The sequence below is a fragment of the Onychomys torridus genome, chromosome X (assembly GCF_903995425.1).
Source record: "Onychomys torridus chromosome X, mOncTor1.1, whole genome shotgun sequence".
Taxonomy (NCBI): domain Eukaryota; kingdom Metazoa; phylum Chordata; class Mammalia; order Rodentia; family Cricetidae; genus Onychomys; species Onychomys torridus.
Window position 1 is genome coordinate 33,095,464 of NC_050466.1, and position 17,208 is coordinate 33,112,671.

Below are 17,208 nucleotides of genomic sequence, written 5' to 3' on the forward strand. Positions count from 1 at the left end.
TGTAGACCAGGCTGGCCTCCTTTCCTCGAACTCATAGAGATCTGCCTGCTTCTGCACCACTGGGTGTAGGGATTAAAGGTGTGCTCCACCACTGCTGGGCTCTGATAGTTCTTTTTAAAAAAGGATGTATTTATCTCACTTTATGTGTATGTGTGAATGCCAGTGTGTATGTACGTGCTCCATGTACATGTCTGATGCTTTTAATGCAAGAAGTGGGGATCAGATCACCTGAAACTGGAGTTATAGGCATTCATGAGCTGCCATGTGGATGCTGGGAACTGAACCCAGGTCCAGTGCAAGATCAGCAGGAGATCTTAACTGAGGAGCTCTCTCTCCAGTCCCATGGATGGGTTCTTATTTTGAAGTGTAATATGCATTAGAAATATTGGTTGTAGATCTTTTCAGTTGGGGTTCATGACTAGTTTTTTGCCCTTTCTAAGAATGCAAGGAAAAAATATCTTCCTACATTTTCTTCCAATCCACTTATAGTTTTATTTTTTACATTTAGATTTTAATCCATCTGGAATTTATTTTTGTACATGGTGTGAGGTAGGGACCATGCTTTCTTTTTTCTCAAATGGATAAGTAATTGACCAAACACCATTTGTTGAATAATTCATCTTTTAATTACTGACTCAAAATACCATCTTTGTCCTGTACTAAATTGTCATATGTTTTTGGGTCTGTTTCTGGATTTTACTTGGTTCCTTTAACTTCTGTCAATCACTATGTTGATTGACATAAGGTAATTGCCATAGCTTTATGATACTGGTTACTGCCCCAATAGAGCAAGTCCAGGCTCTTTTATTCATCTGTTTTCAATTCAGTTTTCTGTCTTGATTCCAGCACATCCAAATTATAGTTATTTGCACCAGCTATACTGAGTCTTAGTACTCTCCTTTGAAACCCCTATAAGGGTTTCCATTAATTTCTATGAGAGCCAAAAGTAAGAACCTAAGATGTATGTTCTAACAGACTAGTAATCAGACCTGGTTTCTAAGCTCTGAAGGTGACTTGGATATGGGCTGGACTTTTAGAGCGCACATCCTCGGGGTTGGATGTGATATAGACCAGCTCCTTCAACTTGTATGACTCACAAGAATGTTACAGGGCCAGAAGCAGACACCTGCCATGCTAATAAATTGTCCTTTGTGGTTGAGAAGTGCCTGATTGATGATGAATAGCTATAATATGCCCACTCAGAAATGGATGTACTCTATTTTTAGGACTCTTCGGAACATCAAAAACCAGTAATGGCCAATTAGGATTTTTAATTTTTACTAATTTTTATGTGAAATTTACCTAGTCATTCATTTATAGAAACCTAATTCTTATAATTCATATAATTTAGAATACCATAATGCTGTGGCCATTAGATAGCTAATGTCTTAAATGTTGTGGCTTACATCTGATAATTTGAGAAGTTTGTGTGTACACAAAAATATGCATATAAAGATGTAGTTTTTTGGGTTTTTTTTAACTAGAATGATCAGTCAACAGGGGACATAAAAGTAATTGGAGGAGATGATCTCTCAACTTTAACTGGAAAGGTATGTATCTTGAAGGGGAAGAAAAGAATCTTTTTTATACCAAGAATCAGTTAGTAACTGTACTTTCAATCACTCACTCAGAGAACTTTATTAGTATAAATAAGCAAGTGTTGTTTAACTCTTGGAAAGTACCTTATGTAGTTTATATTATTCTCTGGACTGTATAGCCAAATGAATCTAACTTAAGAGCAGAATCTAACATTAACCCTAAAAATCCATATTGCTAATTACTGCTTTCTGCAATACCTTTTTGAAAATCTAATTTGGGATCCTTCAGAAAATACAAATGGAGAGAAAGGCAGTCTTAAAAAACGATTCACATGTAATTTCATTTTAAGATTTCTCTCTGTGTGTCTCTGTGTGTCTCTGTGTGTGCGTATGCCAGTATGCAAGCCTGTATGTGCACACAGAAGCCAGGAGAAGGTGTTGGATTTGTCAGAGCTGTAGTTACAAGCATTTGTAGGATACCCTGCTTGTTATATGGGTGCTGGGATCTTAGCTCCAGTCCTTATGATTGTGCATCAAGCACCCTTAACATTCTTAACCACTGAGCTACTCTTTTTGCCCCACTTACATCTTTAAAAGAATAGAAATTCAGTATTGTATGGTGGCTGAAAATGTGAGTTGTGGAATCTGATAGCATTGATCAAAAACTTGGCTCGATATTTCCTAACTCTGTGACATTGGGGAGGATATTTTAACCCTGTGTGCCTCAGAGGTAGAGCTATAATGGTAGTGGTAGCTATCTCAGAGTTAATAGGATTAAGTGATACAATTGTAGAGCTATTACAGCAATTTTTCATAAATATATACTTCAAATAAATTCAAATATACTACTATGAGAAATCTGTAGAATTTTCTTGCTTTGTTCTGTTACCCTTTTTTTTGGTTTTGTTTTGTTTTTTTGAGATAGGGTTCTTCTGTGTAGTTTTGGTGCCTGTCCTGGATCTCACTGTTAGACCTCGAACTCACAGAGATCCACCTGGCTCTGCCCCCTGAGTGATGGGATTAAAGGCGTGTGCTACCTACTTTTTAACATTGGTTTATTTCCGTGTGTGTTTGTGTGTGTGTGTGTGTGTGTGTGTGTGTGTGTGTGTGTGTGTGTGTTACATGAGTGTGTGGAGGTCAACTTATAGGAGTCATTTCTCTCCAGCAGGTAGGTTCAGGGGATTATGCTTACACTGTTGGACTTGGCACCAAGTGCCATTTTACCAGCACTTGTTTTGTTTTTTGAGACAAGAGTTTCACTTTGTAGCCCACACTATCCTGGTATCTCATTTGTAACCCAGGTTGGCCTTGAACTCATGGTGGTCTTCCTGCTTCAGCCTTCCAAGTGCTGAGATTGCAAGCATGAGCCACTATACTGGACTGAACATGCTTTCTTTTTTTTTTTTTTTTTAAGTTTTATGTACACTGGTGTTTTGCCAGTTCCCCTGGAACTGGAATTACAGACAGTTGTGAGCTGCCATATGGGTGCTGGGAATTGAACCTGGGTCCTCTGGAAGAGGAGTCAGCACTCTTAACCACTGAGCCATCTCTCCAGCCCCTGAACATGTTTTCTAAGCTGCTAGTTTTTCTTTACTTTCAGACATTGTGCTATTACTCTGGAAAATTTCACAGTAATCTGGTGAGGGAAGTTATATTCCCATTCTACAGATCAAAAAATTAAGCAATATAGTTATAGTTTGAAAACTACATGGGATTATGAGACAAAAACTGTCTCCCAATCTCCAAGTCACACAACCAGGAAGTAGAAGAGCTTGCATGCAGACACCAAAGCTCGCTCTTTCTCTAGCTTTTAGATTTTAGTGCTCACTGTTTCCTTCACTGAAAATCTGTAGGGGAACTTTAGCATAAAACACTTGTGAAATTCTGTAGTCCTGTATTGGGGTCATGGCAAACTAATGTTGCTATCAGCAGTGTTTGGAAACTTCAGAGGCGAAGTTGTAATCTGTTGGTTCTTTCTCTCTTCTGTCCATTTGGTGTACAACTGCCAGACCTCCTTCCCTTTCATGGTGCTTTGTCCATATTTAGAAGCCATTCGAGACCTGCACTTCTGTAATCAGTTTTCAGTGCTGGAGGGGCCTACCCTTCAAGGCCTTCTGTGATTTAGTTTGACCTTGTCTTTTTCACCTAATGGCTCTGTCCCACTGCACAGCTCTGTGATCTTAAACAGAGCTCTGCTTCTAAAATAACTTTTTATGACAGTCACAGTAGATTATGTTTGTGAAAAAAATCAAGGAATAAAAATTAAGCAGAGCTAAATCTTGGTGATGAGATTATGGGTTTATTTAAAACATTTTTATTTTTTCTTTTGTGGAAATTTATCTTATGTGTGTACAAGTATAGACATACACAAATATTTTCTCATTACTACTTGAGAATATAGGCTTTGAATTCAAATTCTGCCTTTATTCAAATCATTCCTTTTGCATTTGTCTTTTTTGACTACTTGAGGTAAGTCATTTGACTCCTAAGCCTCATTGTTTTCATTATTGAGTAGACATGTAGGAACTTGACATAAAAGAAACTCTCAGTGGTAGCAATTCTCAGCCTCTACATTGGAGCAATAGTCTAATACTGTTCTGTATTCCTTGGATAAATTTTAATCTTTCTGAACATTGTTGAATTGAATAAGCTGTCTTATGCTAAAATCTACAGTTAGGGTCCAGCAAGATGTCTTGATGCAGGAAGACACTTGCCACTTAGCCTGATGACCTGAGTTCAGTACCTCTGACCTCCATATTTGATCTGTATTACAACCTCCCTCATGAAACAAATAAATGTAAAGAATTAACATATATACTTATGACTTAACCAAGGTTATTTAGTGTTAGACACAAGATTAGAATTCAGTCTCTGTCCCAGAAGCCCATGCTGTTTACCAGTCTATAATTCTATATTACTGCTGCTATTATTTATTGATGGCATCATATGTTCTAGGTAAGGGACAGAAAATGTTGAGAAATCTGCACAGTGGATAGGGAAACAATTACTGACTCATGAGCTAACTATATATTCAACTTTGCTAAAGATATACATAGTAGTATCTTTTTTTTTTGGTTTTTCGAGAGAATTTCTCTGTGTAGCTTTGTGCCTTTCCTGGATCTCGCTCTGTAGACCAGGCTGGCCTTGAACTCACAGAGATCTGCCTCCCTAGAGCTGGGATTAAAGGCGTGTGCCAGCACCGCCCAGCTACATAGTAGTATCTTGTGTTTATTATTTCATGTAATACTCATAGTTGCCCTGTAAGGAAGATGTTGAAATTTAGTCATATAACTATTAGGTGACAGAACCACAATTTGAATAAATAAATATCTTAGTCCAGTGTAGGTGTTTCTTACACTATGCTAGGATTTATTTGAATAGCTGCATTGCTTTTTTAAATCAGTATATTAATGTATTTCCAGTTTACTTAGAATTTCTGTAGACCTCATAATGAAATCATAGTTATGTTATTCATTTGTTCTGTACTCTGTGCCTTTAGGTTGCTCCAAATTTTTATATCTGTTTTATTTTCTATGCATATCCTAAGTTTTACTTTAAAATGACCTTTTTCTTGTCTATACAATGAGCTGCAGCTGTGAGATGCTTTCCAGAAGTTCTGAGCTAACCTTGCATGATTCTATTCTTAGTCCCATGCAAGACTGAGATACTGCCTTCTATGATAAATTGCTTTGAGGCATAGACATTTAGAATTTTTTCTTGGTTTCAATTTACTTTAAATGCATAAGCTGTGATTCTCCAAACTTTGATTTCCATGCCCAGTCACTAAACAGTTTTTCAAGGATTTACCCACAGCATATGTATTTGTAAATTATGTATGAATTTTGGTAGTAATTTATGTTGTAAAGTGCTTAAAACTGTAGGATAAACAAAATGAAGTATGTCTTTAGTTACTTTTCTATTGCTTTGAAGACACACCATAACCAAGGCAATTTATAAAAGAAAGCATTTAATTGGGAGCTTAGTTACAGTTTCAGAAGGTGAGTCTATAACCATCCTGGAACCGGGCGGCAGGCTGGCAGCATGACACTGGAGCAGTAGCTGAGAGCTTATATTTTATCTGCAAATTGGATGCAGAGAATTTTAGAGACTGGGGCTGGTGTGGATTTTTGAAACCTCAGGGCCCACTCCCAGTGACACACCTCTTCCAACAAGGTCATACTGACTAATTCTTCCCAAAGCCATTCCACCAACCAGGGACCAAACATTCAAATGTGAGAGCTTATGGGGGGCATTCTCATCCAAACCATCACAAGGTGAAAAGTTGAATTTTCATGAAACTTGGTGGATGCTATATACTCTACCTTGATAACCACTAGCTTAGAATAATATAGAAGACATTACAATTCTGATGTTAATAGTCGTTTGGCAGAGTAGAATAAATCTCTGTGCAGTGTTGATTATGGACATGTGAAATGATGCCTTGTTCCTCTAACTAGCATAAACATAGAAAGTGGAGGGAGTGAAGACCCAGGCATGGTAAATCACAACTGTAATCTTAACATTCAGTAGATTGAGACAGGAATGTTACTGCCAGTTTAAGGTCAGCTTTGGCTACATGATGAATTCTGGGCCAGTCTGGACTACAAAGTAAAAGAAAGAAGAGTGGGGTTGGCATGGGTTTAGGGGTTTATGGTAAGAAATATTGGTATCTTTCCTTAGTGTAGGCTCCCAGATATGTGCACAACCATACTAGTTTTTGCTTAATGGGAAAATAAAATTTTAATTGCATTCTCTATTATATTAAATACATGATTTTTGGAGGCATTTGTACAGGTTATAGTTCTTAGAATTTTAAAGTCAAGATACATAAAAGGCCAGCTGCTTCAGGTTTCTCAGTTTACATTATAGAACACTGAGATTCAAAGAAATTTCACAAGTTGTCTAAGATCTTGCATTAAGGATTAAAAGCTTTTTATAAAAAATGAACATATGGGTCAGATATTCTTTATGAAAGATTTAATATTAAGGACTTCTGAATTCTAATAGAACACTTGTTTCAAGCAGGATCCCGTATAGTCAAATACTTGTAAGCAAGAGTTTGGGTAATTTCTTAGAGTTTGTTATGATTTCACTGATAATTGGAAAATAATCTTACTTCATGTATTAATTTTCATTTCTCTTTTTTTCTTCTAGAATGTCTTGATTGTTGAAGTAAGTTCTGCATTTACTTTTAATATACCATTTAAAGTTTTCTAACCTAGCATGTATTATAATAAAGGTAAACCAGAGAGAGAAATCTGTTTTAATAAGGGGCTTGTGTTTCCTAAAGATTAAGAGAAGCATGTACAGTAGGGCATGCCTGGAATCCCAGATACTCAGGAGGCTCTTGAATTCCATTTATGTTGGCCTGGGTTACATAATGGGTTTGAAACCAGAGAGTCCTTGTTTTTAAAACAAAACAAAATAACAACAGCAAAACACAAACAAAAAAGGTTAAGTGATGTATTTTGCTGCTCATGAAAAAATTTACACACTTTCTCCTTTGGTTTTGATTTTTTTTCTTTAAAACTAGCTATAATTCTAGAGAGATATGTGTGCATGTTATTTAATGTCCTAAATTTTATTTTATGGAATACTATAAAATTCTTATTTCATCTTAAATGAGTATCAAATATTCTTATAAAAGAAGAAGAATATTTATAGTTCATGTGTTATTTTCTATTTGCTATATGTCCTTGAGTACTTTGTATGTAATACCAGTAAAGTTTATCCACTGCTTACTTTGCCAGCTACTACTGTGAATGATGTAGAAACAAGCACAGGAAAGGTAAACAGATTCCCAAGGTTACCAGGCAGTGAGTGGAGTAAAGACTCAAACCATCTCTGTCTGTAGCCCATTGCCTTTCAATGTGATCCCTAAAAACCAAACTTATCAGCCAAGAACCTACTGACTCGGAATCTTTATGATGAAAACCAGCAAGCTTTTCTTGAGCAAACCTTGAGCTGACTCTGATGCATGCTAAGCTCTAAGAACCATTGCTTTAGTCAGAAGTCACTTTCTCATTAAAGTCTTCTTTGGCTGTTCTACATAAAATCTTACATTTCCATGTCAACTTCCTATCCCTTTCAATATTTTTCACTTTTCACTGTCTAACGGCCTACATACATACCTCTTTAGTTTTTTGTGATCTCCCTATTTCATATCTGCTTTACTGAACTCTGTACACCTGTTTGTGATCATCCTCCTACCTTGACGCTATTCCTCAATTCTTTCAGTAAACATATTTTTTTTTTCTGGAGCTGAGTATCGAACCCAGGGTCTTGCGCTTGCTAGGCAAGCACTCTACCATTGAGCTAAATCCCCAACCAGTAAACATTTTCCAGAACATCATTTTTCTGTCATCATTTTTCTGCTCCTAGTTGCTTATTGATGTAATCTCTTTGTTTCCTTTCTGCTTTTTGTAATATTTATTTTTTTGCATGTGTTTTGTATGTCTGAGTGTATATGAATATATGTGCAAGTATGCATGCCTGTGCACAAGTACAGAGGCCAGAAGAAGATGTGTACCCTCCTTTATTGCACTGTCTATTCATTTGAGACCGTTTGTCTCTCTGAACCCAGAGCTCATATTTTCTTATATAGGCTGGAAGCCAGCAAACCCCAGCATTCCTCTTGCCTTCTAGGTTGCAGGTGGGAGCAAAATGCCTGGTTTTTATGTGAGTACTGAGATCCAAACTCTAGTCCTCGTGGTTACACAGCTAATATACTTAACCACCGAGCCACCTCTCCAGCTCTTATTTTATTTTTTAACAAAGGAAATTTTACTTCTTAGTTTTTATGTGTGGTGCTAGGGATCAAACCCAGAGCATGCTAAACAAATGTTCGGCCACTAAGCTTCACCCTCAGTTCTTTGTTTTTTGGTTTTTTTGTTTGTTTGTTTATTTGTTTGGAGAATGAGGTAGCTAAATAGTCCAGGCTAGACTCTTAACTCCATCAGCCTGCCTGCACCTCCTAACTCAAGTGCTAGGATTACAGGCATCTACCATCTACCTCCCTTCCTCCCTCTGTCTCTTTCCTTTAGTCCACTTCCCTCCCTCCCTCCCTCCCTCCCGTCCTCCCTCAAGATCTTGTTGTGTAGCTCAAGATGGCTTTTTTTTTTTTTGCTTTTATGAGACCAGGTATTAGTGTTAGTCCCATCTGGCCTGGGTCTCGTAGTGTGGGTCAGGATAACCTGCCTCTTAGAGTGATTTTTTTTTGAGGGGGGGCGTTGAGACAGGGTTTCTCTGTGTAGCTTTATGCCTTTCCTGGAACTCACTCTGTAGCCCAGGCGGGCCTATGATCCACCTGCCTCTGCCTCCTGTGTGCTGGGATTAAAAGTGTAAGCCATCATTGCCCAGCTTCACTGATTTTTTTTTTTAAGATAGGATCTCACTATATAGCCCTGGCTGTCTTGGAACTAGTTATGTAGACCATGCTGGCTTTGAACCATGGCAAGTGTGTGTACATACACACCCCACAAATAAATAAAAGTTCATTCAGGATGATAACACTGTATAATTCCTTGTGTGATTGTCCAAATGAGGGACAGTTTTCTCCCTGACTAATGGCCAGGGGTGGCTCTCTTCTACAAAGATCATTCCTCATGTCCTACTACACAGCCCTCTCATAGGATGACAGCTCACTTCTTCAAAATCTAAAGAATTCAGAATCTGGAGAATTCTGAATATGATAAGAAAAAAGATCAATTTTTGAATCTACTTTAAAAAAAGGAACTACTTGTTTTAAACAGGATAAGTAATGAAAATTTTTGTCTGAGCTTATCCAATGTTACTGAACTGGACATTGTTAATATGTAATGGAGTTTTTCACCTGAATCTGTCAAACGTTAATGGACTAGACTTTGTTAATGTAATTTTTGACTGCATATATTGTATATACTTATTGGATAGTTTTTTTTTGTATTAGTTATAACCTTTTTTTAAAATTTTAGACAAAAAAGGGGAAATGTGGTGGTATTGTGTTCCCCACAATATTATGCACCCTAATAAACTTATCTGGGGTCAGAGAATAGACAGCCACAAGATACAGAGCCACAAATGGTGGCTAGAAAATGGGAAGAGTAAGCCATAGCAGAAGTTGGGGGGTGGTGGTGCACACCTTTAATCCCAGCACTTGGGAGGCTGAGCCAGGTGGATCTCTGTGAGTTCAAGGCCACATTGGAAACAGCCAGGCATGGTGACACACGCCTTTAATCCCAGGTAGTGATGCAGAAATTAGAAAGATATATAAGGTGTGAAAACCAGGCCCCAGAGTTAGTTAAGCATTTGGCTGGTTGGCTTTGGAGCAACACAGTTCATCTGAGATTCATTTTGGATGAGGACTCAGAAGCTTGCAGTCTGAGGAAACAAGACTAGCTGAGGAACTGGTGAGGTGAGGTAGCTGTGGCTTGTTCTGGGTCTCTGATCTTCCAGCATTCACCCCAATAACTGGCCTCAGGTTTGATTTTATTAATAAAAACTTTTAAGATTCCTGCTACAGAATTATCTTTCTAGTCTGCTAAAATTATTCTGTATAAGGTGACTATCTTATTGTATTCATGGATCATGATCACTTCTAAGAGGTAGAAGTTCTTCCAGTGTGTACTCTAGGGGACAGTAATATTGGTGCCCATCCTGCCTGCCACATCCTAGAACCTTCTTTTTTCACAAGTCTAGCCCTGATATTTCTTGTGGTCCATGCTACTTTGTGGATTTTTATTTGTTTTCTGATACTGTTTTTGATAGTACTGGAGATATGGGGCCCAGTGGATCTTACGCAGGTGCTTTATCCTTGATAAAGTTTTATATAGTAATTTGGATGTCTTCAAACCTAATACAAAACATTGTTGCTCACATTATCAGAATTTGGGATGAAAGAGTCCCTATCTTGAAATTACAAAGAAAAATCTAATATACTTTTACAGAATTAAACCTGGTGGTTTATGCCTGCCATCCTAGCTGTCAGGAGTCTAAAGCAGTAGGGTCTTTCGTTTAAGGCTATCAGCCTGAGCTATATAGCTAGACCCTGAGTGAAAAACAACAAGAAGAATTGCATGTATGTCCAGTGATTACATGTACCCATTTCAATTCACTGTTTTTTACTTCGCCACACCTGTGCAATCTAGTTCTGGGGACTGATATTCCCACTACTTGCTGAGAGCCAGATGGGTAGCAAGTTCCAGACTATCTGTGTGTGTGTGAATTATGGTGAGGTTTTTTTTTTTTTTTTTGTGCTGAAAAAATAATGTCAGTGTGCCATGGAATACCAGAACATTGAGGTTCTGGCATTCTGTGTTTGTATAGCAACTCTGATTTTAAAATGATGCTGGTTTTATTTAACACTTACCATTAAATGTCTCTTTTCTTTTTAAAAGGATATAATTGACACTGGTAAAACAATGCAAACTTTGCTTTCCTTGGTCAGGCGGTACAACCCCAAAATGGTTAAGGTTGCAAGGTATGTATGACATTTTAAAGTAAAATGTTTTCTTCATTTAGAGCATTAAGTAATTACTTCTTTGTAAGGAGAAATGCTTTCAGCTCTCATTTTATCTTTAAAAAGTAATGTAATCTTAAAATTTAGACAGTATCCTTTGTAATTTTATTATGTGTTAATAAAGCCCTTCATTATACTCAGCTCCTTGTCTAATACAGTATATACAGAGCCTTGGATTCAAAACTACCTCCGACACTAAGCTCTCTAGATGTTCAAGTCCTTCATAAAAAAAAAAAAATGTCAGAAGGGCTGGCAAGATGGCTCACTGGGTGTACTCACCTGCCAAGCCTGACAGCCTGAGTTCAAACCCTGGACCCACATAGTGGAAGGATGACTCCTAAAAATTTCCCTCTGACATCCATGTGTGTACCACAACACATGCCCCCAACCCACACACAAATAAATGTAATTTAATTTTTTTTCATGTTGAGTGTTTACACAGAACTTATGCATATCCTTCCATATACTTTAATATCTATTATAATGTTAGTGTTATATAAATACTTGACTGAATCATTTAGGAAAATATGTATATTTTTAGTATAGTTTCTTAGAATATTTTGTGTGTGTGTATGTGTGCATGTTAACTTGCAATGTGCAGGTGAGTACACACATGCACATATGCAAAGGCCAGAGCAACGTATCTTCCTCTATTGCCTGAGACAGGGTCACTAACTGAAGTGTAAGTTCAAAGTTGTAGCCATGCAGGCTGTTTGGTGGGTGAGCTTTTGAATCCACCTCTAATCTCACAAGTACACATACAGGCATGGCCAGCTTTTATGTGAACACTGAAGAGACAAACTCAGGTTCCTGTGCTTACAGACCAACTTGATATACAAGTTTTTAGATATGAAACTCACACACATATGTAGAGTCGAATAACAATTGGTTTTGCAGCATGCTATTTATATCAAACTTGTCCTGAGTAGCATGAGAGGATCTAGAGTTCCCTTGTGAAATGGAAATCAGTGATACCAAAGGTGATACCCACGAGGGTGGGGCCCTGAACATTTGGATCTCCTGGAGTTGAGTGGTGGATAAGGCATCCTGTTTTGTGTCATCATTGAAATTTTATAATGCCCACTTTTGTCTGAAGCAGTCCCACATCTTCCTTGCTATATCTGGATGTTTGGCTTTTGTTTTCATAGTTCTTTCTGTTTTTATTTTTAGTTATAGTTTGATCCTCTAATAGTTGTTATCTCCACCTTACAGATGAGAATGTTGAAGCATAGGGAATTGCCCACAGAGCTAATAAGCTTCCAGAGAACATGGCTCAATTGATGCTTCTGTTATTTTAAGTTGGGTTTTGTCATTAAAAGTAACATTGTTTTTGTTTTACTGCTGTTGAATTTTGCTTTAATTTTACTTTTATAATTTCATTTTTATTTTAAAATCTTTGACTAATCTGTGGTTTTTGTGTAGAGGAAAGTTCAGGTCTTTTTTCTTTTTTTATCCCTGAATGATTAACTGGTTCTAAAATTTTTTTCATTACACTTATTTATTGTGGCAGGGATGTGGGCATGTGCCACATGTACTTGTATAGGTCAGGACAGCCTAGGGGAGTTGGTTCTCTCTACCTTGTTGGTCCTAGGTGGGGGTGGAATATAGATTGGCAGAGTTGGCAGCAATAGCCTTACACACTGAACCATCTCTGCTGACCATAACTGGCTTTTTATAAACTCTTTTTAAAGGATCAAAGTATCTGTGTAAAGTCTTTGAATCTCTATAATTTTCATGAAGCCTGTTTGAGCAGTTCATTCTCGTGAATTTTTCTGATATATGGTATAAATATATCTCAGTGAGTTTTTGTATTGTTGGAGGTGAGATGTCGGTAATTTTTTGATAATGTAATTGTCCTACACAAGTGTGTTTTGGTTTTTCCCAAAATAAAAATTAAAAAGCTATTATTTAATATGAATATAAGATAGTATGGCCACTCTAGAAAACAGTTTGTTTAAAAACTGCACATGTAACTACCAGAAGGCCTTACAAGTTGTACTGAGTACTTATCTCTGAAAAGTGAAAATGCATGTTGATATAAAAATCTGTATAGGGGTTGGGGATTTTTTAGCGATAGAGCGCTTGCCTAGCAAGCACAAGGCCCTGGGTTCGATCCTCAGCTCCAAATAAAATAAAATAAATAAATAAATCTGTATAAATTGATAGCCAGGTATGGTGGTTCACTCCTGTGATCTCAGCATTTGGAAAGTAGAGGCAGGAGGATCACATTGAATTTGAGACAAGCAACCTGAGCTTTCCTGCCTGTCTCATACCTCCCTACTCAAATCTGTACAAGAATCTTCATAACACCATTTGTGATAGCCCAGAATTAAAAGCAACAGAATTTGAACAAAACTGTAGTACAACTATACCATCAAATCAGCAATAAACAGGACCAACTATGATACACAACAGTTCAGGTGAGTCTTACTGGAACTGTACCAGTTAAGACACTTTCAGCAGTATATAAAACAGGTGTTTTGCCCTGTTTAAACTGCTTACCTGCCCCCTGTTTTGAAAATTCCCTAATTTTTTTCAAGGCTATTATAATAAGACCCATACACATACTCCAAAAAGAAAGGCAAAGTAATAAAACTGCATGATTTTACTTATATAACCTACTTTAAAATGGTAAAGTCATACAGATGAGAACAGATTAGGGATTGCCAGGGGTTAAGGGAATACAGGAGAAAGCCTTGCATGTTCAAAGTATCTTGATTGTGGTAGTGATTAGATAATTCCACTTGTGATTAAAATTGCCTGAACTGCACAGAAAGATGAGTTTATATAAAATTGGTGAAATCTGTACATGGCCACTTAGTTAGTTCATCAGTGCCCATGTCCTGGTTTGATAATCTGCTAAAAAGGGACACTAGAGATCTCCCTTGTGGATGATTTTTTTCTTTTGCAACTTTCTGTGCAAATAAAAAAAATTGAAAGCCATTAACTTTTTTTGGTGGTAGTAGGGATTCAACTCACGGTTGTATATATACATGACAAACATTCAGATAATTAACTAACTATATAGTTGTATATAATTATGTGTAATCAAATTACATTTGCAAATTTATGATTTCTATAAATAATAACAGCAGTATAATTTTAAAAAATAAAACTCAAAACTATTATGTTTTTAGCAAGAGTCGAGCAGTTGAAAATATAATTAAAAAATGGAGTGGGTAACTCAGTGGTAAAATATATTCTTAACATGATCAAGTCTCTGGGTTCAATCTCCACTGCAAAAAAATAAAAAGCTCTTTTAACACACTTAGTTTGAGCCTAAAGTTCCTATTTGTGTGCCAGTCTTAATAAAGTCTTGATGAAAGAGCATTTGTTACCTACCTCCTTTCAAGTTTAGGGGTTGTATTTCAAGGATTCTGGATCTAGATCCCTTACCTTTTCATCTGTACTTATTGGCACCCCCGCCCATTCATTCCCCTCAGTAGCTGTGCTTTAACAGACATACAATACAGGTAGTTAGGATTTTGCTCTCAGAAGCATCTTACCAGGTTCCACATGGAAATCAGTCAGGGGCCTTGTCTTCTTGTGAACTCTGATTTAGTTTCTGTCTTCCCATGGGTATGCAAAGCTGACCATATTCTAATTGCAGATGATACTTAAGAACACTTTGTTGTCTTTCCATATGTCACATGTAATATTTTGTAATTAACAGCTTGCTGGTGAAAAGGACCTCTCGAAGTGTTGGATATAGGCCAGACTGTAAGTAGATGCTCTTTGGTCAATCATTTATCCATCTTATAGATGAAAAAGTTGACTATGAAATGGCTTAGAGTTATTTTAGAGAACATTCGTAAAGAAGGCACATTTGCAACTATTAGATTTGAAAATACTATTTTCTCTATCTAAATAATAAACTGTGGTTCTTTACAGTTGTTGGATTTGAAATTCCAGACAAGTTTGTTGTTGGATATGCCCTTGACTATAATGAGTACTTCAGGGATTTGAATGTAAGTAATGCTTCTTTTTTTTTTTTCTTCTCAATCTCATTTTTCAAAAACCCACATAAAAATTTAGGAAAGGGAAGAATTGTTTTCTCCTTCCAGCACCTCGTAATTTGACCATACTGATGGTTCCCATTAGTCACATAAAGCTGTAGTCAAGTACAGACTTCCTTAGGACTGGAAATTGGCCAGGCTAGTGTGACACTTCTTACTGACTAAAATAGTTGAACAGCTTTAATATACAAAAATTGTCTCATTGTTATTTCACATGATAAGTATGGTTGTAAGTAAGAAACAATTCCATTTAAATCTTATAATTAACTCTACTTCAGATACCTGCCTCCCACTCTGAAGGCAAGAGTCCTTCAGGTGAGTTTATCAACATTGTCCAGGAGTAGTTAAGAAGACTACATGGGCAGCATTATCTAAAGCACGATTTTTATTTCATCTTTTTAAAATCACTTATCCTGACCCCACCCCTTATTTATTTTTTTTGGGGGGGACAGGGTTTCTCTGTGTGCCTCTGGCTCTCCTAGAACTAACTCTGTAAACCAGGCTGGCCTTGAACTCACAGAGAATCCATCTGTCTCTGCCTCTAGAGTATTGGGATTAAAGGCATGTGACACCACTGCCTAGCTACACTGGCCCCTATTTTGATATGCCTTCAATGCCCAGCTTTAAATGTTTTTCAAAGTTACATAGTAAGAGAAAGAAAAAAAATCACACTAATGGAAAATATTTCTGCTTTGTTTTCAAAATGTGTTTTCTTCAAGTTACTGGTCTGAAGTACCTTGTTTGGTAGGAACTCAGACAATGTAGTAGTATTCTCTAATGCTGTTCTTGTCTCTCCAGAATACATTTTTCTAATGTGAATTTCTTTTATTTTATAGCATGTTTGTGTCATTAGTGAAACTGGAAAAGCCAAATACAAAGCCTAAGACGAGAGTTCAAGTTGAATCTGCAAAGATGTTGCCAGTAAAATTAGTAAGCCTTCTAGTTCTGCGGCCATCTGCTTAGTACAGCTTTTTGCATGAAACTTCTACGAATTTTATGTTTTTTATTTTTAGAAATGTCAGTTGCTGCATTCTTGATCTTTTTATTTGCACTATGAGCCTATAGGCCGACTATTGGTTCCCTTTGCTAGATTGACGCTTACCTTGTGAGCAAAATAAATCTCTTAAATTACCACTATTAAATAATTCTAAGATTGTATCTGTAAGAAGCATTTAAAGAGAAGATATATTAGTTTTTTAATTGGTATTTTAATTTTTATATATCCAGGAAAGAAAGATGTGATTGAATATTGTTAATTAGAGCACGTGTGTTTAGATCATTCTGAAGCACTCAACTTCATGTCAGTACCCATCTAAGAAGTTTTGCTCAGTGGAATAAACATGTTTCAGCAGTGTTGACTGTATTTTCCCACTTGGATTACTTCAGTGAATCGTTGTCAACAGTTCCTTTTAAATACAAATAAATAAATTCTAAAAGTTTACTACTTTTTGAATTCTTGAATGTGAAAGTCCTTAAACTAAGGACTATCTCTTATAGAACTCCACATGCCTATCATTTCTGTAAAAGTTACCTTGGTTCAATTTTCCATTGGTCACCTTTTCCTTAAGTTTTAGTAGCTAATTTCATTGTGATTTAATTGCAAGTAATGGTTATCTGGTAGAGTGGTTTGGTAGCACTAGGAAAGTTCCTAACTACTTGAGACTGTAAATTACAGACAGTACTATTTACTACATTTCCTTCTGTTAAAAGACCAGGGGTGGGGGGCTGGAGATATGGCTCAGAGGTTAAGAGCACCAACTGCTCTTCCAGAGGTCCTGAGTTCAATTCCCAGCAACCACATGGTGGATCACAACCATCTGTAATGAGATCTGGTGCCCTCACCCGCTTCTGTGTACATAATAATAAATAAATCTTTGAAAAAAAAGGGGTTGGGGATTTAGTTAAGTGATAGAGCACTTGCCTAGCAAGCACAAAGCCTTGGGTTGGATCCTCAGCTCCAAAAACAAAAAAAAAAAACCACATCTCTCAGATTTCTGAGAGGTTGTTCAGTTTGACCTACAAATTTGTTTTCAGACATGTCCTGTTACCTTCTTTGTGTAGATAAAGCTTTGTTAACCAAAGAACAATAACAATAAAACATTGTTTTGTTTTGGGGGAGCAAGAGAAATATTTTAACCCAAGAGTCCTATTTGCCTTT

General features: G+C 36.9%; 1 protein-coding gene across 1 annotated transcript in view; it reads left to right on the forward strand.

The window, feature by feature from the left end:
- Positions 1-16,491, forward strand: part of Hprt1 (hypoxanthine phosphoribosyltransferase 1) — a 34,574-nt gene extending 18,083 nt beyond the window's left edge. Inside the window, exons 4-9 of the mRNA XM_036175382.1 lie at positions 1,485-1,550; positions 6,693-6,710; positions 10,913-10,995; positions 14,708-14,754; positions 14,926-15,002; positions 15,887-16,491. Coding sequence (XP_036031275.1) covers positions 1,485-1,550; positions 6,693-6,710; positions 10,913-10,995; positions 14,708-14,754; positions 14,926-15,002; positions 15,887-15,934 — 339 coding nt within the window. The 3' untranslated portion in view covers positions 15,935-16,491. The remainder of the gene's footprint in view (positions 1-1,484; positions 1,551-6,692; positions 6,711-10,912; positions 10,996-14,707; positions 14,755-14,925; positions 15,003-15,886) is intronic.
- Positions 16,492-17,208: the final 717 nt, after the last annotated feature.